The 21782-nt window shown below is 37.6% G+C and overlaps 1 protein-coding gene across 3 annotated transcripts in view; it reads left to right on the top strand.

Moving 5' to 3' along the window:
* MYO3A (myosin IIIA) overlaps positions 1-21782 on the top strand; it is a 119518-nt gene that overhangs the window by 51072 nt on the left and 46664 nt on the right. For all 3 annotated transcript variants that reach the window (XM_086741556.1, XM_086741555.1, XM_086741554.1), the window contains exons 9-18: positions 4857-4956; positions 6949-7065; positions 8182-8286; positions 8371-8454; positions 9221-9423; positions 11613-11711; positions 11815-11929; positions 15550-15676; positions 16653-16863; positions 18906-19053. In XM_086741556.1, the coding sequence (XP_086597682.1) occupies positions 4857-4956; positions 6949-7065; positions 8182-8286; positions 8371-8454; positions 9221-9423; positions 11613-11711; positions 11815-11929; positions 15550-15676; positions 16653-16863; positions 18906-19053 (1309 nt within the window). The remainder of the gene's footprint in view (positions 1-4856; positions 4957-6948; positions 7066-8181; positions 8287-8370; positions 8455-9220; positions 9424-11612; positions 11712-11814; positions 11930-15549; positions 15677-16652; positions 16864-18905; positions 19054-21782) is intronic.

The raw sequence follows: 21782 nt of genomic DNA, 5'->3' as shown, positions 1-21782 counted from the left end.
AGAACAGGAATGCAGTTCCAGTCTCCTTCCATACAATGCAATGGGCAACAGCAATGTCTGAATGGAGAATCGTTTACCTTCTGAAGTAAAACAGGAGAAAGAAGTTCCTCCTGCATTCAGGACTCCCTGGGAGTAGTGCTCTGCAACTGCTATTTTGCTGTCATGTCAGTCCACCGCTCAGCAGCAAATTTCTCCTGAAGGTGGGATACCTCACCAGGCATCGCTTACTTTTGGAACTTCACCTTCTCAGTATGGTTCTCACCATAGAGCATGGGCCTGATGCATGAGGGCAATAAAGAACTAATCCCAAAGAGTCCTTTTAGAGATCTTTTATTTGCTCAGTTAAGAACACATATTTTTCTCTGAAATTTGTCAGAGAATACAGCCATTTCGTGAGCCCATTATAAAAGACCGATAATCTTCAGGACCTTGCAGGGCATATATTTTTTTTGCAGGGCATGGTAAACCAGTACAGGCTTTGGCAGATCAGGGCATGACCCAACTGGCTGGACATGAGGCACCTCTGAATCAAAAGCCCTATAGCTCTGCTGGGCAGCACTGTGCTCTCAGCAACAGAGAACGGAGCTCCCTGAGACTGCAGCCGGTGCTCTGCAATCATTTAAACATAGAGGGAGCACAAGTTTGTCTGCAAAGCCTTGTGCAGATGCAGCTGGAGTTTATCAATGCTCTTTTCTGAATTCTGGTACAGATTTTACATAGATACAAGACTATAGTTTTATTTATGCATATTTCACCAGATAGATCTGTTGAAGACAAGATTTTATTTTAAGTACGAACTAATATTGCTCTGTGCAGCCTCCAGATAAATAGAATCACCAGCAATGACAGATCCTGTACAAATTTCTCTGTGTTGCTTCTTTTCTGTTTGTCACTTTTAATGCTATTTGTAACTGCTGGGAGGTGTACAGCTGTTCTCAGCTTCACCTTACAGAAAAAAAAAAAATTGGTTATTTTTAGTTTCTTCTTTACACCCAGACTAAGGCCAGCCCTTTTTCTGTCACTTCTTAGTCTGTAGATGATTCTTCAACCAGTTTAGGCAGGGAGTTCAACAAGGCATCATGAGTCACACTTCCCTTTTCATGTTATTTTTGGAACTATCAGAAATCTTTTAAATACATTCTGACAATTTGAAGAAGAAGCTATAGTTGCCTCATTTTGATTTAACTGAATCTTGAAAGCAAAGCAAGGGGGGGTGAGGGAGGATGCACAGAAACAATGCTGCCTTGACTCGTTTTCTTGTCCATACTAGGTTGATGTTTCTGGCCTTTAGCTGCTTGAATTGCTTGTCGAGCATGGCTGTAAGATTTAATGCCTCCAACAAATAATTTCTGAACAGAACAGAGAAACATGGTTATTTCAGTTCACAATGCCTATGTGCATGATGATAATGAAATTTCAGCATTGATGTCAACAGCACTGATGTGGTTTTTTTAAGTGGCTGGAGTTTTAGCAAGTGAAGCAGTGTATCTGCCCTTGAGGGGTCTGTGCCCTTTGACAGCAAAGCAGAAAAATAATGTGTTCTGCAAATCTGCCACTCTACTGTACTCTTGAGAATGGATAATATAATCTGGTTTAACAAGCACTAGTGTTCTCATAATGTCAGCTGAAGAGGATTACAGGAGAATCAATTTTATGTAATTAAACTTCCCTGGCATAAATAGGGATCATTTCCTTAAAAGAAAAAAAAATAGTAGAAAAGTCTCCATGACTGGAGCATTCCCCTCCCTTCCTGCAAGGCACTTGTTAACTTCTTATATTAAATGAAAATTGTAATTGAAACAAATCTTGGGCAATATCATTCTCTCACTGATATGCAGTAACTGTTCTTTTTTTTTAAAAAAAAAAAAGTGTATTCAATGTGTAACCATTCCACCAAAAATGGAAAGCATACCTTGACAGATGTCTTGTTTTGGGTCTTCCTTCAGCAATGGAAAAAAAAAAATAGAACAGCAGAGGTTGATGTAGTCCTGCAGTTCCCGCATCTTTCCCTTCTGTGCATGGTGATAGGTTTTTCTCAAAGTCATGCGTCCTCTGGACACAAAATGACCTGCACACAGGAACAAAAGAGAAATTGTTTAAACTGTTCACATTCAAATTTTCCACTGAAACTGTTAAAAAGAAGTATAAATAGGATTGTGAGTTATAGAGGGGACAGATTTCTACTGAGGAGGTAGGATTTTTCCTGCACCTCTGGCTTTGAATGCAGTAGTATCCTTTAGCTGGTAAATGCAAATCAAGCAGCAGCAGAGCCTGCAAGGCTGAAGAGTTAATTTAAATCTTAATATTACCACATCCTTTTAAATACATGGGAGTACCTACAACCAAAAATTGTCTCACAGTGTTATTGCAAGGACAGTACTACCAGGACAGCTCTCACGGTGCAAATGGGTTCCAAAGGGAAGGGAAGAAGAGATCAGGCCTAGGAGAGGTGTGATTGTTTTACACTGGACCCATCCCTTTTGATGCTGCCTGCTTGTGTTCCTCTGTGTTTTCTGCTGCAACATACTTAAACACATACTGAATTACAGTCCAGTTATGAATTTATTGCAGCAAAAGCTGCCATTGTTCCTCCCACACAGACATGCTCTCCTCCTCCATCTCTTTTTGTCTGTTTGCACTGCTTATGTGGAAACAGGCCTGCGCGTTGCACGTTCTGTGCTGCATGGCTGTAATAAGGCTCTGGTACTGCACTGTGTAGTATTCCCATTGCTGTCCACCTCTGTGAATTCAGCCTCATCATCATCATCCTTACATCAGTATCTACAAGAGTCTTTTTTGGCCTTTAGTAAATACCGCAAAAAAAGAAAGAAAACATTTGGAATTGAATTGCTTTCCCTTGCAGTCGTAGGGTCCTAACAACAGTTTGAGAGTAGTCTGAAAAATAGCTGGGTGTAAAACTGGCAAGACTTGGTCCCTCTCTCCCATCAGGGCCATGTAGGTCCTGTTGATCTATACGGCTCATTTTGCTTCCTGGTCACTTTTCCTCCACAGTGGCTACTGGGCTGCGATATTGGCACAGAGACTGTGAAACTATGCTGGCTCTTGCAATGAAGTCTTACATGTTTGTGTCTTGATATTAAAGTTGCAGAATTAGTCAGCTGTCATGGGTGTAAAACTCCTGCCTTTACACTGTGGAAAGACTCCAGTGGTAGCTGGCATCTGCCTAAGGGAGGAAGAAACTGCTCCATTACTGGCACCTGGGTGAGGACAGGCCATTCTGTCACCCTCAGGGAGTGATCATTTGAGACAAGAGAAATTGAAAGAGGTGCTAGATGAAGTACACTCATGCCTGCACTTCCTTCATTCAGATCTTGATTGCACTCACGGTTTGGAAGGGCATCATTTGCCTGTATCTTCCAGCCCCTTTTCAGTCCTGGCAATCAGTAACTAATGCCAAGTGGGTGCCTGCTTGACTTTCTGCACTTGCATCCCACATCAGTGCACAGCCTGCGTGATCTGAAGTAGCACCCATGAAGTACGTGATGTTTGTGAAATGGGCACAGCCCATTAAACTCTGCAGTAAATCTTACTATGGGAATTCAGAAGTCACTTAGCTTGCCCTATCAGTGTGGTGTTCATTCATTCTAACTTTCCATCTTGGTGCAACTGCCCTCTTTTTCCTGTCCTGTCCTGTCCATATTAAAGTTCTCGCCTATGTAGAAAACACCTGTCTGCTTTTTCTCATGTCATATATCCAAATGTGAAAATTAAATAAAGGATTTCCGTGGTCTTCTCTGGAATCAAGGTAAAGAATGAGCATGTTTCACACAACACAGTTTTCCTGCTGTCTCAGTTTACGAAGGTATATATTTCATGTGTTTGAGAGGTGCCTTCCTACTTGTAGTATCAAAGGGAATGAGGTCATATCAGGAGATCAGATTTGTTTGGTAGTCCTTCTGTGCTTGTGCCGTGTTGCACATCTGAGCTTGATTTAGTTTGTGACATCTGCTGTTTCTTATGCAGTTTCCCTTTCCCTGATTTTCTCCCAACTTATAAAGCAGGTATAACTAATGTGATTTGTAAATTTGCATTTTCTGCTGCTTTTGCTTTGTTTAGCAATACCTTTACTCTTGGATGGAGAATTATCTAAGTCTTTGGGAATTTTCTTCCTAATTTCTATAAGACTGCATAATATTTTATTTGGTTTGATTAAAAGAGAAAAGAAATTTCTCTTTAAGGCAAACTTAATTTACGTTTCACCCAATAAGAAAATGATATGAAAATTTGTTTCCTTATTTAGTACAATTTTTTTCCCTACAGAGTCCCGCAAAATTCTTCTTGGTCAGGATGTATTTCACATCCCCCAGTGGTTCTGTAGCACTTTGCTCTACAGTGTGGACATCACAGCCAGGCTTTAGAGCATTTTCATTATTAAGCTAGAAATGTTTCCATCCTGAATGCTTTGTCTGCATCTGCCTTGCCATACTGTTTCATGATACACTTTTGGTTTTGTCCTATCCATAATTTTTATCTGGGTCATTTTTCTTTTTGCAGGTAGGTGCCAGAGTTTGACTGTTTTATACTTTATAAATGTTCTTTTTTTTCCTGTACTGCATAGCTCCAGTCTTGCAGCTGATGTAGCGGTGTGATCAAGCAGGGATCTGTACAGTTCGTGGTCTGAGTTGTGGGATCAAACCATAGATTTTGAATTGTCAAGTACAGGTGTGCTACACTAAGAAGTTATATCCTGTCCTGTTATTCAAACATTCATGTGTTTGAGTTCAGAACAATGGAAAACTGGAATGTTTTGGCTGAATTGCCTTCAATATGGTTATAGATGCAAAATCTGTTCTGTGTTTCCGTACATCAGGAAATTGCATGTCTTTCTTTTCTAGATTTGAACGTATTCATACAAAGAAAGGGAACTACAGTAAGTCACTAGTTTCAAACCAGGAAGAGGTAGATGATTTAGCAACCTTGGAGGTACTGGATGAGGTAAGAACCTCCTTTTTCACGTTTTCCTGAAGAGGGGTAATCATATATTAAAACACAATGGTGTGCTGTTGAATTTCAAGTTCAACTATATCGTCACATTTCAATTGTGCAAGTGTGCAATGGCATTTTACCAGTTTATGTCAGGTATTTTAAATGAGATTTGCTGTGTCAGGAGTGGTTCCAACTCAAAGCTAAAACATGCTCTGCAGTTACAGCCTTAGACTGAGCAGTATTGTAGCACCATTTGTTTAGCAGGATTTGTATTGCTGGATTTTATTACAGCTAAATATCTAGTTTGCAATGATGTGTTAACCTGAAATTGATCCAGGTCCAAGAACAAGCACCTTCTCCTCTGTTGCTTGGACATCTAGATTTGTCTTAAGCTAGTTTATCATAGTCTCCTAGTCTGGGTTCTCACTGACTTACTTTTGTGTGAAGATGCATTGAGAACAATTTCTGTCAGCTGAGGCTCTGACCTGTCAATGCCTTCTGGTGAACTTTTGACAAAATTACTGATACAAATCCCACTGTTTTGTCAAAGTTCAAAAAGGAGTCCACTAGGAGCAGGGGAACGTGCATGAAGGAGGGAGAGAGTCTGTTGTATTTATGCTTTAAGCTTCAAAACCAGAAAGAAGAATCAGGCCACAGCACACTATCTGCAGGCCTTAGAGGCCATCAGTGATTGTAAACAAGTTGTCATTCTTCCTCTGCCAGGCTGTGCATAGACTGTAATTCACGTTCTCTTATCTGTAAAATTCCTCTGGTATATTGTGTCTTTGTCAGTCCAGAATACTAAATGTGGCTCTTGAGCTGGTAAACTACATAATGCTAACAGCTAACAGAACATCTTCCATCATCTAAGAGCTTCGTTATAGTAGCTTAATGTTTAGTTAATACTAGATGAGCTAATCCAAACTTTGTCTACTGCACAAAGCTCAGATTTAAGCATTTTTTTTTAATATTGGGAATAGCCATATGCTAGCAAGACTGGTTTTTATCTTTTGCCATGAAGCATAAAAACAATCTGAGTTAATGTGAATCTGGTTATGGCCAAAATCGAGGTAGTGTTAAAAAGGGAAGAGTTTATCAAGGCAGTGGAAAACCAAGATTTTCTCCTTGTGTTTTCCTGTGAAGCAAATGTAACCTCATCAGCTGTTGAGAACAGGTTTTAAGTGATTAATGAGAACACAGTGCACAACACTGTGAACAGATAAATGTGGAGGGAAAGCAATTCCTTCTGTAGTCCTCTGCTGCTGGTCATTCTGTTCCAGCGGGAACAGGGCCTAAATATTTTCACATGTACCTCAGAATAGTCTCAAGGCTGGTTTTAATTTCTTCATCCAGCTCTATGTCCTGTTTTGACTGGAAACCTAACCAGGCACTTTACATACTCAGCTCTGTATGCAGAAGAAGCTGAGGGAAATTATGTCAAGAGACTGAGTTAACGGGCACCCTTCTTTTTTCTTGGTTCAGGGAGAACTGGCTTTGCAGCAGCAAAGAACAATCACAACAAAAACTGGTTGTTAATAACAGAAAGATGCCTGAATGTTTGCATTAATAGGATCCAAACAGTTGAACATCTGTGCCTTATCATAACTGAGAGTAATGTTAGAGCAGCTGTAATGGCAGTTATGAACTCAAGCATATGGCTCTTGCTTGATGAGTTGCGTGAAGCTGTAGTGTTAGAAATTAAGACAGGACTCACGGAAACTTTTGATTAATTTCATTAAAGGAGTACTTATTAACTCATTTTTCTACAGCCACTTGGGGATCTCTAAGCATATGTTGTTCAAAGTTTGGACACAAGAAATTTTGAATGCTAGTGTGTTTGAAAGTATTAGTCACTTTTGATCAAGATTGGTTGTATTCCTGACCATTAATACCTTCCCTCTCTCTCCTACTCACTCATTGTAACTATATAAATATTTTATACATTTTCCTAATATTCTTTTTTCCCCCTGTGATTCAATGTTCATATTCTTTCTTTATCAGAATACAGTAACAGAGCAGTTGCAGAAGGGTTATGCCAAGGATCAGATCTACACATATGTCGGAGACATTCTCATTGCCGTCAATCCATTTCGGAACATAGACATTTATTCGTCACAGGTGTGAAAATCTAGCACTGATTTCCATTAAAATATGAATATTCATGTTAAAAGTAAGACTATTCGTGAGATTTACTTCCCTTCACTCTGTGAAACAGAGTTACTAGTACAGTTGTGCCTTCAAGTGCATGTTGGCAAAACGTCATGTGCTGAATTTCAGCACAGAAATTAGAAACTCCAAAATTTTTTATCGCTGGTATTTTTACATCTACAGTGTAGATCATGTCGATATCATGTCTAAAGTGCAAACAGCTGTATCTGAGCAAATCATCCTTTGTAATCAATGGATATAAATAGGATTTTTGAGTTAATTGTTCTTCTAGTGACTTTCAACATTCATTCTAGGATGAGATAAATTGTGCAAAACTTCATGAGATTTGTTGATAGAACTCCACTAAGTGTAAAGGCGCTAGCTGCCCATAGCAGCTAGTTCAGAAGTAGTATTTAGAGATAAGTGCATTTATTCAGGTGAATCTTAGCCCTCTTTGTGGGAGGAAGCATTTCTTCCCCTCCACTTTCCATGGAGACTTCTGTACTGAAGCAAGTGGCTGGAGGTAGGAGCTGGGGGCATTTCCTCCCAAGAGAGCTGGGAAAGTCATAGCTGTTTGACTGATCAGACAGTTCACAAAGCAACCCAGTAAAATTTTAACTTCTGTGAATTTGCCTCCCCATTATACAAAAGGAGACAGATAAGAAAGTCTGGTCATACAATAATTTGGCATTATTAATTGTCAGTTACTGCAGATACAGAAAAGATCTTAAGTTTTTATATCAATACCATGCAGAAATACTAAGAGGATTTGAAATACAAATAAAAAGAAATTATAAGTTGGTCCTGGCAACATTAAATTTTCTCCTAGTAATTTGAGTTTCATAGCATAATCACGGCTGACATCATACAAATTTGTGCTTCATCTTTTCTAGCCGTTCTTTCAGTACTAAGTACATACAGATTCATGGTATAGTGAGTGCAGTAACAGCTGACTCAGAAAACATCACTGCTGATAACCTCAGCATGCTGTACACTAATCTGAAAATAAAACTAAACTCTGATAAGATAGAATTTTTAAAAGTTGCTAAAGGATACTGATGACGTTTTCCTTTTTCTTACACTTAGCATTCCAAACTGTATATTGGAGCCAAACGGACTGCCAACCCTCCTCATATTTTTGCTGTTGCTGACATAGGTTATCAGTCCATGGTGACATACAACTCCGATCAGGTAAAGATGATATGTCTTAATTATATCCTTTGCTAAACAAAGAGATATGTGATGAGCTCAGAGTCGTGCTCTTGTTCTCTGCAGTGTATTGTTATTTCTGGAGAAAGTGGAGCTGGCAAGACACAAAGCGCCCATCTTCTGGTTCAGCAGCTCACTGTCCTGGGCAAGGTATGTTTCAAAAGGGACATCTCTCTAAGTCTTTGCTATCTTAGGCCTGAGTGACTGTACCTATGGACAGGGCATTGGGCAAGACTGTAACACATTTTCCAAAGAACTTCTGTAGCATCAGATTGGAATGTTGTCTTGATCTGTCTACCCCTTCCTCACTCCTCAACTAGAGTCACTTGAAAATATTTTTAGGATTCTGGAAGGAAGTACCCACTGCAGTGAGGGCTGTGACTCAGTCTGTCCCTTGTTTAATTGAGTGTCTTCAAATCATCTGAACTGTACTAAATGAAATCCTCTTCTAGCTTTTCACCTCCTTTCACAACCAGATTGCTGTCAGTGGGACATGGTCATTCTGGGAAGTGACCACCATCATTGTCTAAATAAAATACCATTTTTGCATGTGCCAGGTGAGATGCAAGCAAACTGATCTATTGGTATGGTGCAGCGCAACAGTAAGCAGATGCCAACAAGGATCCTAAAAGCAAGCCAGCCATCTGAGAGTGCTGAACCAAAGAAATGGATAAGTTCTGATGTTGTCGTTATCATTATGTGTGTTATCTCTTCCAGCTAGCCATTAGTTCTGCAGATTGCTATATTCTGGCAGGTGTCATGATCTACACATGCCTTTCTTCCCATGTAATCCACATGGGAATGGCTGCCCTGATGCTGTCACACTTCACAATACCAACTAGAAGAGGAGAGAAACACTTAAGAATGTATTTGAATGATTACTGATAATTTTAAGCAATATTTTTTTCATATCTAGGCTAATAACAGGACTCTACAGGAGAAGATCCTCCAGGTGAATAACCTCGTAGAAGCATTTGGGAATGCAGGCACTATCATCAATGATAACTCAAGTAGATTTGGAAAATATTTGGAAATGAAATTCACTTGTGGTGGCACTGTAGTAGGAGCTCAGATTTCAGAGTATCTCCTTGAAAAATCCAGAGTTGTCCACCAGGCAGTGTAAGTATGAAAATTATATTTGACCTACTTGGGGGGTTACAGAGTAGGCCTATAGGGCAGGAAATTATCTTGGATCAAAACACAAAGGTGAATAAGGTACTGGGATTTTTTTTCTTATAGATGATATATGAATAGCTTATAAATCTGTAAGCTAGATGAAAACTACTCCTAATTTAAACAAATGTCATAAGAATGCATACGTGATATATAAAGTGTATCAGAATGTATAAAGAATTAAAAACTTTCTAATAGTTCAGTTATAAATTTTTTTGTGGAAGTCTGAAATACTGCATTAAGTATATCATGTGGATTTAATTCCTCTACATTTCCTGTAGTATTGTAGCTTTTTTGTTGTTTGTTTGCAAAGTGCCCATTTTCCATTTTGGAGCATCTAGTAGGATTTGGTTATAAAGGGTTATGGACCAAATGCAGAACAGATCCATCTCTGTCATGTGTGCATCTCATGGTATAAAATGACAGAAAAATTAAATGGCATTTCCATTTCTATTTCTGCCATAAGAACAATAGGAAAAATAGAGTTTGAGACAAGGAAGGTTGTCACTGATTTAATTTTTTCTATTTGCTGATCTCTTAGTCACTTTTACTCTTTTTGTAGTTCTGCATGGCTTTGTTGCCTGCTGTAGATTTGTGACACGAAGAACATCTAAGTGTCACTTGGAATGTTTCAATAAACAAGTTAAAGTTAGAGGCAATTTTATGAAATTCTGTTTTTTTCCCCAGTTGAACGTAAGCAGAAACTGCTTTTTCAGAATAAAATCGGCTTTTTCCTTAAAATACCACTTTTTTCCGTAACTTTTCATCTTTTTTTTTTGTGTGGCTGTCCGTTTGTTATTATATTTAGCTACATGCTGAGACAGGAAGTCAGCAAAGCATTTATGTGCCTCACATGCTATTTAGGTAGGTGTTTAGATGTCTGAATTAACAAGAAAATGCCATCGAACTGTTCTGCGTGAGATCCATGTAAGTGCTTAAATTTTGAGTTGTGAACTTCCAAGGACACCTGAAGCTGGTTGTGTCGAGCATGTTTTCCTCTTCACTGAGGTCTCGGTATGGCTGGTCCCTATGGCCATACCAGGGCAGAGAACTGGCATTCAGGTACCTGCATTGCAAGGGCAGTCTGTTCTGCTCTTCTGGGAGAACATGACTTCCGAACACACATGGAGAGCTAGGAATTACTTTTTGCAGAAGATCAGTAACTGATTATTCATAAAATGGGAGATGTAGGTTCCAGACCCACTTCAAGAGATTTTGAACCTGCCTTTCCAAGAGGATACACAAACCATCTGGACACAGTGAGGTTTCAGAGAGCATGCAAAGCATGGCTATGCAACCTAGTGGTTAAGACACTGAGGTGGAAGATAAAGGATCTGCTCCTTTTCCTTAAATTTATCTTGTTTTCTACTACTGACTGTCCACGGTAAAATATGCAAACTAAGTTGGCACTGGACTCTCATATAGGCACCCCCATGCAGAGGCAAATGCGCTGGGCTCTGATTTCATTTCACAGAAGCCTGTAATGGTGCTCCTGAGATATACGCCTCAGGTCATGCAGAAACCAGGGGTTTGAACACAATTCCTTTTTGCTGTTTCATAGTGACTGACTTGGCCATCTCAGGGTTCAGTGGTGGTTGTAGATTTTCACCTAAGCATCCAGTTCTTCTGTATAAGGTGCACAGGAAGCTTGGATGCGCAAGTAAACTTTCTGTCCTGGGTTTGGGCACCTCACTTTTAAGGAAAGCATGTCAAGTCATAAGGCCCTTTGCTGAATCTCTGCTTATGTAGTTTCTTGGTTCAGGGCTAAAGGACACAGCAAATGTATGGGATTCAGTGAATCAGAAGTGTATTGCTCTCCCATGGTCAGAGATTTTTAAAAATACCTGGAGGTTAAGCAGTGCATTTAGTGTAGATGAGTAAGTAACATGCGTGATCTCACCCAGCATCTACCAATTGCATCAAAGGCAGAGCAGCATTTAGCTGCTTGTAGCACCGAGCAGCCACCCTGGCAGCTTCAGAACAAACACACAGTGGCACAGAAAGGGTGTTCACTTCACAAGAATTTGTGTAATAAAGCTTTCAGAGTCCTCTGTCATTTAATAATAGCATGTATGTCATCAGTAAATGTAACATAGTTACATTACTAAACTAGTTTGTTGTTTCTATTGTTCCAGAGGAGAGAAAAATTTCCATATTTTTTATTATATTTATGCTGGTCTGGCGGAAAAGAAAAAACTGGCACATTATAAACTGCCAGAATATAGACCTCCCAGGTAATGCAGTTTATTTTTACATAAATTGATTTCTAAGGAATGCAGTGTTGTTGAATTCTCAACCTCATTTAATTTCTAACTCTGTATCCATCAACTCTTTCAGATATCTGCAAAATGATCATTTCAGAATAGTGCAAGATTTCATGAACAATAGCTTTTATAAGTCTCAGTTTGAATTAATTGAACAGTGCTTCAAAGTCATAGGTTTTACAATGGAGGTGAGTGCTGCAAATCCTTTTTTTGTGAACTTTAATGGCTACCTTAATTAGGAAAAACTTATATAAAACATCCATTATTTCCTTCCTTTAGCAATAGTGTGTTTATGGTTTAGGATATTGCATGGTCAACTTCCTGTTATATTACCACATTTAAATTTTTAAGGTTTCAAGGAGTCGATAAAGTAATAAAATGTTATTAGTCAACAAGACTTTGAAATCAGTGGACACAGTATAGCTGAGTAATTTGGAAAAAAAGGCTTTTGTAAATTAAATGCATAGAAAATGATGCTGTAACTATTTATTAGCCTATAATTTTAGGCCTGTGAATATGACTGTCATCCCTGTTTTAAAATGAAGTCCATGGTGAGATATATAAAAATACATTGAGTTGATCTGTGTTTTGATGAACTCAATACATTTTCACAACTCCAGGGGCAAAGTTGAATGAAGCTTTTACATCTCTTTGGAGTGAATCTCATGACTAAACATTAACTGAACCTATTCTTTCTTTATGATCTCATATCATTGCTCTGCTGGCTGTTAAACCCCTCTCCTCAGGCTATCTTTGGTATAATTAAAATAAAAGCAGGGCTCTGGATTGATAAAGTAGGATGCAAGGGAAGGAAATCCCATCCTGCACCCTAGTTCTCTCTTCTTAGGAGAAGTGGTGAATCACAGCTGTAGTTTACCACTGACTTTACTGATCACAAATGATAGGAGGAATATAATCCATACAGTATCTGTGAAATATAGCACTAGTGCTGCAGAATGGATGTATGTTTGAATTTATTTAGCAAAACTGCATGTTGCAAGGAGCTTTTCACAGAAAATTACTCACTTCAGTTGAATATTTCTGGTTTCCTTCAATGTAAATAGCTGAATAGCTAGCAGAACAGATTTATTCACTTATTCTGTTCCTCCATAAGTTGTAGTAGCAGTGGAATTCATGGTCCTTTTTTCCTCTACATGCTTATATCACACCTGTAATACCACATCCTTTCACACCTGTACTTTCACCTTTCCAGCAGCAGTGTGGAAGGATATGCACAGTTCAGCACTGATAGCAGTTTTGTCACAGCACCAGAGACCTTGTTAAGTCCTAATTTATAGCATGAAAAGCAGCAAGTCTGTTTTTGTTCCCGGTTCTTTTGTTCACTTGGATGGATGGAAACAATAAGCCTGATCATCCAAAAGAGAAGACCTTCTCTACATATTGAAGATGCAGTTAGAACTAGGTCACTGGCCACATTGTGCAGTTCTAGCATGCATCTTCACTTGATTAACTCAGCAAGCCACCGTGAGCTGAATTTGTGAAGAATTATCTACCTGTAGAACCCCCACAGTTTCAGAAGCAGGTTGAGGACCACAGGCAATCTAACTGTGGTTACATGTCAGCCCCATCCATGTGAGCCTGGCCTACATTCTCCATGGGGTGAATTGGTCTGTCTGAGGCTGTGTTTGCAAGAGTGAAGGAACAGAGAAGTTTTCTTTCCTCACTGAAGTTCTGATATAGGATGCATGTGCAGAGACAATTTATGTTCAGTAAGAAAGTTCTGTAAGACGATCGGTTCCTTTTTTAAGTTCACTTTTTACTAATGCAGCCTTAAGCTTTGACATCCATCCCAATGCAGAGAGGAGCTTCTGTATAAGCATTTTCAATGTTTTATTAGCAGAAAATGTTGGACAGAATATCTTCTCTACTCCAATTAAAAAAGAGACCTAAACAAGGCTTTACTTCTTTGAAATTTGTTTTTAACTGACTGACAGGCTTTAATAGTAACTACTGTCAGTACTCCTTGTCTTAAAATCACACCTTTATTTCAAGCTGCATGGCAAAATTAATAGGAAAGGACCGCCTGAGGTGAACAATAATCATGCTGTATGAGACAGATTAAACCAGATTTCAAAAACACTGGAAAAGGGCACAAAAATGTCAACAGCTATACATACTGTACAGCATAATGGCAGAAGTTAAGCTATCCATTTCTTTGCATTTCATCTGTGTCCCTAAGCTTAAAATGAAAACTATTGCATAAAGCCTAGGTGTGCCAATTATCCTGAGCATAATTTTTTATAGTAAGCTTATCTATTTTGTCTTGCTGTCACTGGAATAATTAATTTATTAACTGCTAGATTAACTTCTGAGAGAGCTGAAAACAAGATCAATTATTCTAGAGCAATTAAAGATTTTATCTGAGTAAATGATGCCTGACATGGTACCAGCAAACTATTGAATATTAGGGATAAAATCCTGTGCAATTATGAAAAGTCCATTGTTATAAAATACCAATCAAATTTACAAAACTGCTTCTTGTAAAACTACTATAAAACTTATAAACCTGCTATTTATAACATGCACTATTACTATGTGCCTCAAAATATACAGTATCACAGATTTCTAGCTTAAAACCTAGTCTTCTTTACACGAACATCTCAGCATTTCTGAGTACAAAATACTTATAATCATCAAGTATACTGATAAACATTTGCAGTTCAGATGAAAATTCACAGTTCAAATCTAAGTCAAACCTACAATGGAAACATTATTTCATTACTTGCAAATAGGATTTTATTCCTCATATACAAGTACTTAAAATAATTCACTGTATATATCACTTCACTCTCCAGACTAATATTAGCCTTTTTCAAGGCAGAATCCTTCTTCAGAACCTACTAAATAATTTGAAATTTAAATATCATAGAATCTTAGAATTCTAGAATGGTTTGAGTTGGAAGGGACCTCAAAGATCATCTAGTCCAACCTCCCTGCCATGGGCAGGGACACCTTCCACTAGATCAGGTCGCTCAAATCCCCCATCCAACCTGGCCTTGAATGTTTCCAGGAATGGGGCATCCACAGCTTCTCTGGGCAACCTGTTCCAGTGTTTCACCACCCTCACAGTAAAGAATTTCTTCCTTGTATCTGATCTAAATCTACCCTTTTCCTGTTTAAAGCCATTACCCCTTGCCCTATCACTACATGGCCTTGTCAAAAGTCCCTTCCCAGTTTTTTGTAGTTTAAGTAAAGTCCATATTAAAGTGCTTTGCTGAGTACACAGCTCCTAACAGACATTTTGAAGGGTAAAGTGCTTTGCCAAATCAGAGGCATGAGGTCTCACTCTTCTCCCAGTGATACTTTTTCTGATTATGTTGGTAGGAGTCATTGCAGACCTATTATTTGGAGTACCTTTGTTTCCGTGATCCAAGAAACAGATGCAGATTTTTTTATATTTTTGTTGATCTAGGTATTACATTTTTAGACATGGTTGTGCCTCCAGACACAGTGAAGGGTGGATGTAAATAACCTCTGAATTCTTCCTGTGTAAAAGGATTATGTTCAGCATTGTTTTGTGCTTCCCCTACTCCATGTCAATTCTGTTCTGTTGACAAGTATGGAAGAGAGATTAGGCTGTAGTTTGTCTTGCCCTCTTTAAGTGTCTTACACTTGAAAGACGATGCTGAGTACAGAACAGGGAATAACTGCTGAGAACGGGATTCCTAAAAGCAGTGGACATGTAGCAGGTAACAGGAAACAACATACACACATGCCTATTGCACAAACCAAAGTGACAAATCTGTCTGGCTATTAAGTATTTCATCTTTTTTAATATACTTTTCAGGAACTTGGAAGTGTGTACAGTGTCCTAGCTGCAATTTTAAATGTGGGTAACATTGAATTTTCTGCAGTGGTATCTGAACATATGATTGACAAGAGCAACATTTCCAATCCAGTAGCCCTTGAGAATTGTGAGTGTTCTTTTATTGATTTAAGATTGTTTTTCTTTAGTGTTTTGATAGCTAATTTCTTTTATTGCAAGAGAGTTATCAATGACAACTGTATTCACATGGAAATTTTGCAAGAATAATTAAATGCTGAAGATAGATTAATTCCAAGCCCACCTGAATTCAAATGCAGAAATAAAAAATTTTTCATGTTATGCACCTTATTTGACTAACCAGTGCACTGGCATTCAGGAAACATGACTAATACTGCAGATGCCTGAAAATAAAATGTTTGGAATTTTTCCAAGGTTATTTAAATATTTGATGGAGAACCTCATTAACACATTGAATAGGTTTTTTTCCCAGTTTCTTTCTCAGATACTCATTACTTGTTCCCCACATGTGCCTGTTGAAGTATGGCTCACTAATTCTTTGGAAGGGATACCTTACATCATAGGCTTCCGGGAGGCAGAGGAGGGAAAGGGGCAAAGATTGTCAAGAAAGTTGCTGCTCTTTCTCAGTAATTACAGCTGGGGAGATAATGAAGTCTTCACACTATCTTCTTACACATTTCCTGCAATAGAAAGAAGAATATCGTGAAAGGGAAAGGTGGAAAAGGAGGACAGTAGTGGCTTATATGGATGGTTTACAACTGAGAGGGATATTCGCACCTTCACAATTTACCTACTCCTGACGTAGTCACATAGATTCCTTAGCATTTCTCCATAGATAGTTTGGAGAAATAGCCTCCTTGATAAAGCAATTTAAAACCTAAAAGCCTCTGCTTTGAATCACTTACTCATTGACTGCAGTGGAAGCTGGAAAGTTTGGTGACAAAATTAGATACTGACAGTTGTTTGGTGTAAACACCCTCATTACTCATAGTTCAAGTCTTCGATTTGGCTCTTATTCATAATACACTTGCAGCTTTGATTGCAAAAATGCATATTTTTCCTTCCAAAATCTGCCTCTGAGCGATGCCTGTGACCTTCCTTCCTAGGTGCATCCTTGCTGTGTATTCAGGCAGATGAACTGCAAGAGGCCCTCACTTCTCACTGTGTAGTGACTCGAGGAGAAACAATTATTCGTCCCAACACTGTGGAAAAAGCCACTGATGTCAGAGATGCTATGGCCAAAGCACTGTATGGGCGCCTCTTTAGCTGGATAGTCAATCGCATCAACACTTTACTGAAACCTGACAAACATTTAAGGTAAAAGAAGTTTTTCCAGAAAAAAACAGATTTTCTGTGGGAATAATATCATGTACACTAGAGCATTTAGTGTTCTCATCTACTTTTTCTCTGCTACCTTTCTGTGTATGACACCACCATGTTAAAAAAAAAGAAGGTTTTATCCTAATCATAGTGCACAGTGAAAATACAGAAGATATAAATAGCACAGGCATCTGATGTTTTATTGTTTGACCTTTACTCATTTAACCCTGTGTAGATTACATACTAATGACCTTTTCCTTTATACTTTTTCAAGGTCAACTTTTGACATTCATCTGTTGATTACATGGGTCAAATTCTGCTCTTACTTGCACTGATGCTGTTGCTTCTGTTGCTGCTGTTATGAGCGTGGTTTCATATATGCATGAGAGTTGTTTCCAAACACATTTACTGAGGTTAATGTCCACCCTACCCTTACAAGGTGACATTTTAAAACCAGAGACAAGAAATATATTGGAAATGAAGATGTAACATATTTTACAAATTAATCAAAGAAGAAATGATGTGGCTTGCATTGTATATCCTATAGGTTAGGGCCCTCTATAGCTGATAATAGCAGTGAAAAGGGGCAAACTTGTAACTACTTGAAGAGGAATATCAATAATAAATAGCTTTGGTTTGCAAATCTGTATTTTCTGGATTTTTTTTAAATGTCAGAAGGTAGCACTGTAATCTCTGTCTAAACTTTCAAATATTTGTTTAGAGCAGAGCAACAATAAACAGAACTTTAATCAGTAAGTGATATGATAGAATTCATGATAGATGGGTAGCACTGCTAGTCTGTGTGCCTGTCTCCCATGCCTGTTACAGACCCATTTTCAAATTGAATATGTATTATGCTGGTGTGGAGGGAGAAAGTTCAACCTGAAATGTTCACAGTACAAAAAAAAAAACTTCCCAGGATTCTGCTTTTGTTTTGTGGTACTAAAATAATTTGCATTTGCTATTTGTGTGTAATTAGCTCTGAGAAGGAACGGGGCAGACAAATTTCAGCACTCTATTCACCAAAAAAAGTAATTTCCAGACAGATAAAGTAGTCGCAAAATTCAGGTTCAAAATCAACAAATACCTTGGATCCCTCCACAATAAAACACTTCCATTTTTGAGATGGACTTCACAAAGTGGCTCAAGTACTATTCATGAGTATCTTGAGGTTGGTTCTTCATATCTGATTTCCTGAACGTTTATTTAAAAAATAAATAAAATTGGTTACAGATAGCCTCTCAAAAGGTTTTATAGATAGAATGTGATTTTTTTTTTTAATTTAGGTAGGAAAATACAGTAATGTCAACTTCAGTTTGATATAAAATTATATCCTCTTAATTTTTTTGTTTCATCAAATAAATACAACTATTAGAGCTTTTTTTCCAGTTGCAGAAATGTCCACATATCTCTCTGAATACCTTAGCTAAAATTTCAAACCGAAGTTTTTACTAGTAGTACTCCTCTGGAACTTAATTGGTCATGTAAATTCATACCACACTGCAGTACTTAAAGTAGTTATTTAAATGCATAAAAGGTCTAGTTATTCATTCTTTTGACTTTCATGTTAAAATAAGCAGGTTTAACTGTTGTGAATAAATAATATGAGGAAATAATATTTAATTACAGCAATCTTTATTTTCAAGATGCTGATGAGTAAAGCCTGGTTTATTACAAAAGAATCAAAAAGAACTGCATGTTGTTTCTGTACTGTAATTGGCTTTTTACAATAGAATAATAACTAGCAAATATTAGTTTAAAAATAAACTTGTAAATCCTCTATACGCTTATCAATTGACTTGGTCATTATGTGATTCAGTGTATCTGGTCTGCAAATACAGTCATCTTTGAATTGATGTGCATTTATTGTATTTCAGACAAAACTTGATTGTTATTTTAAGAGATATCTGGTTTAGCAAAAATTAGCTTGTTTAACTGGCGTACAGATTCAGCCCATTATTTCCTTTTGTGAAACAATAATGAAGCTAGTCACTGTAAAATAAAGATACATCAATAGAAAATTTATTTAATCTTTGCAGTGGAAATGATGATGGTTTGAACATTGGAATTCTTGATATATTTGGCTTTGAGAATTTCAAAAAAAATTCTTTTGAACAACTCTGTATCAATATTGCCAATGAACAGATTCAGTTCTACTTCAATCAACATGTCTTTGCCTGGGAACAGGTAGGTGTTGAATATTTTGATAAAGCTTTAATATTACTGAACATGTAAAACCTTATCTCAAGAAACTACATTGTTTCTTCTCCATAATAAGTTGTGAATTGCAGATGATAACAAATGTTTTCTAAGTGCATATTCTGAGAAGTAATGCTTGCTGTTTGCAAGTAAAATGCCTACATAAAATGGATTAAACTTGAAATTTACAGTATCTAAGCAACATAACCCAGTGATAATTGATTTGATGCAAATGCAATGTTGTTTTCTTGAGGAATAAAATGAGTGATGTAACGTATGATTCTACAGTAAAAAAAATGAATGAGTCGTAACATAATTTTTTAAGTGCAATGTTCATAATAGCTTACTAATAAGCTTGATGAACACTGAAATTCCATTATTAAAAACTGAAAATCTCACAATTATTTTGTTCTTATTCAGGAACTAGATCATCTAAGCTAAATAATGATGGATTTAATCTAAATAATTTGATGTAAAACAGAGAAAAGGAATACAGTTGTAATTATAAATGTTTATGAAATTGAAGAGGAGAGTGAAAAACCTCAAAAAATAAAACCTCAGCTTTGTAAATAATTCCATTACAATTAAATAACCATATTTAATTCATTATTCAATATTATTATTTGAAGAAATAACATATACAGGAAAAAAATAATCTTGCTGAAGATAGAAATATTACAGAATTCTGTATCAGCAGAACAGTCAACATTCAGATTTTAGATGAAATAATACTTTCTCTGGTTTATTGAAATTATTGGGTTTTATGATACATAGATGAATATCTGATTTTAATTATTAGTAGAAAAAGAGTATTTTGTCAGTGTTAGTCACTGCTTATTTTAAGGATAAGACAGATGCAAAATTGGAATGTCTCTGTGTATGCAGGAGTGTACATGCATGTGTCAGTCTAGAGGTGTATATATCTATGTGTAAAATGGAAAATTTTATTTTATATTGATAAATGTTTTATCCTGTTCCAGTTATTTCAGGAAATGCTGTCTTAAAGTTTTAGACCTTGTAGTTGTTTTTGTAGATTTATGTGTGAGATTCTCAGTTACAAGTATTTCCTTGTCTTTAATACCATCTAAAAATCAGAGAGAAATTAGCCTGAACTACTATATTTACTTAGATGTCTTCTTTCCAAAATGCATAAATTCACACAAGAAGAGTACTTGGCTACTGCTGTTTCTAACAGCTGGAAGGTAGAAATAGCACAGACTGCAACATCATTATTTATTCCTATCAAATCCAGGCACCGACCAGGTCCCACAAACTTGTGTACATCCACTTTGCTCAAATGTTCCCTGACTTGATCCTGCCCCACTGAGGGTGAGTCTTCCTTGCTCCAGACTTTCCCTCTGGTCCCAGGGACCTGGAACTATCAGTCAAGACCGAGGCAAAGAAGGCACTGAATATCTCAGCCTTTTCCATGACATCCATGCCCATTCAGTAGCAGGCCCACGTTACCTAGTTGCTTTTTCGCTACTGATGGACTTTAACCCTATCCCTTGGGTTAAAGAAACCCATAGACTTGGGTCTTGTTCAGTGTAATCTGCCTTTACTTGCTTCTAGATATCTTAATACAGAACACTGTGGCCACACCTGTATTAATGCAGAGATTTGTAGTGTCACCATATAGTAGGAACTGTTTGCTCTCCTGCACGTGCCCTGCTGCAGAGGTTGGGATGGTTATTTTGCTGCTGAGCAGATGAGGGAAAAAATGAAATTCTGATTTTGACAAGATACAGTTTACCTGTTTCTCCCTGTAGGAACTCAGTATGACAATTGCAGACCTTATGGAAGGGGAAGGTGTGAAGGTGTTCTTTATCTGCAGAATCAATTTTCCCCGCTCCTGCTCATTCTCTCATAGATTCCATTGACTCACACTCATGTAGAAAGCACCAGTATGTGTGTTCAAGTGGACTTGCCAGGATCTTTTGTGAGCAACATAGAGAATAAGGCACACCAGCTAGCAAGTCTTCATCATGGATGACTTGGACAGATCTTTTACACCCTTTAGCAATCATCAGTTGTTACGCGGCAGTTCTTTGCCTCAGAACCTTATTAACTTCAGCCTCTGTAATCAAGGCAATGTTGTTATCTGGTTTTGCTTGTTTGGAATATATTTCCTTGAGGGGCTCATAGGAAAAGGAATGTGATGTGCTGTAACCTTGCAGTCAGATTTAGAGGGTGTTCCACTCCCTAGCTCTCTGCGCTGTGTTTTTGTGTGAGAGAAGGCCTTCTGGTCCTGATGTAAACAACACTTTCCTCAAATTTATTGCTGTGAACAAATGTTCTTCATTCAAATCGCAGGTCATTCTTCTAAGTCTCTTTCTTCTGGTGCTTATACACACATTTCCATTCATATTTCATTTATACCAGTCCTAATATTCCTATTACAAGTGTCCACATCGTGCCTGTAATAGCAACTGAGTAAGATGTCTACTTTAATTTACATGACACACTACACCAGATTATATCAAACTTCATTATATTATCTTGTAGCAGTCTCAAAAGTTATTACTACAGCAGTGCAGAATGAGCTATATAGATTAAGTTTGTGCAAGTGTGGGTGTAAATCCCCACCTTTCGGAGCCAGGAAATGACAAATATATTATTCTGCATTACAACCTAATGGCACGGGATGATTTGCAGTATGATTCATAGTCATTATAAGACATTGCTTTTCACTTATTTATAACGTGGTAGTTCCAGTT

The sequence above is a fragment of the Chlamydotis macqueenii genome, chromosome 2, assembly GCF_036417535.1.
Source record: "Chlamydotis macqueenii isolate bChlMac1 chromosome 2, bChlMac1.mat, whole genome shotgun sequence".
Lineage (NCBI taxonomy): Eukaryota > Metazoa > Chordata > Aves > Otidiformes > Otididae > Chlamydotis > Chlamydotis macqueenii.
Note: the sequence above shows the minus strand (reverse complement) of the source record. Positions and strands in the feature narration are given on the sequence as shown.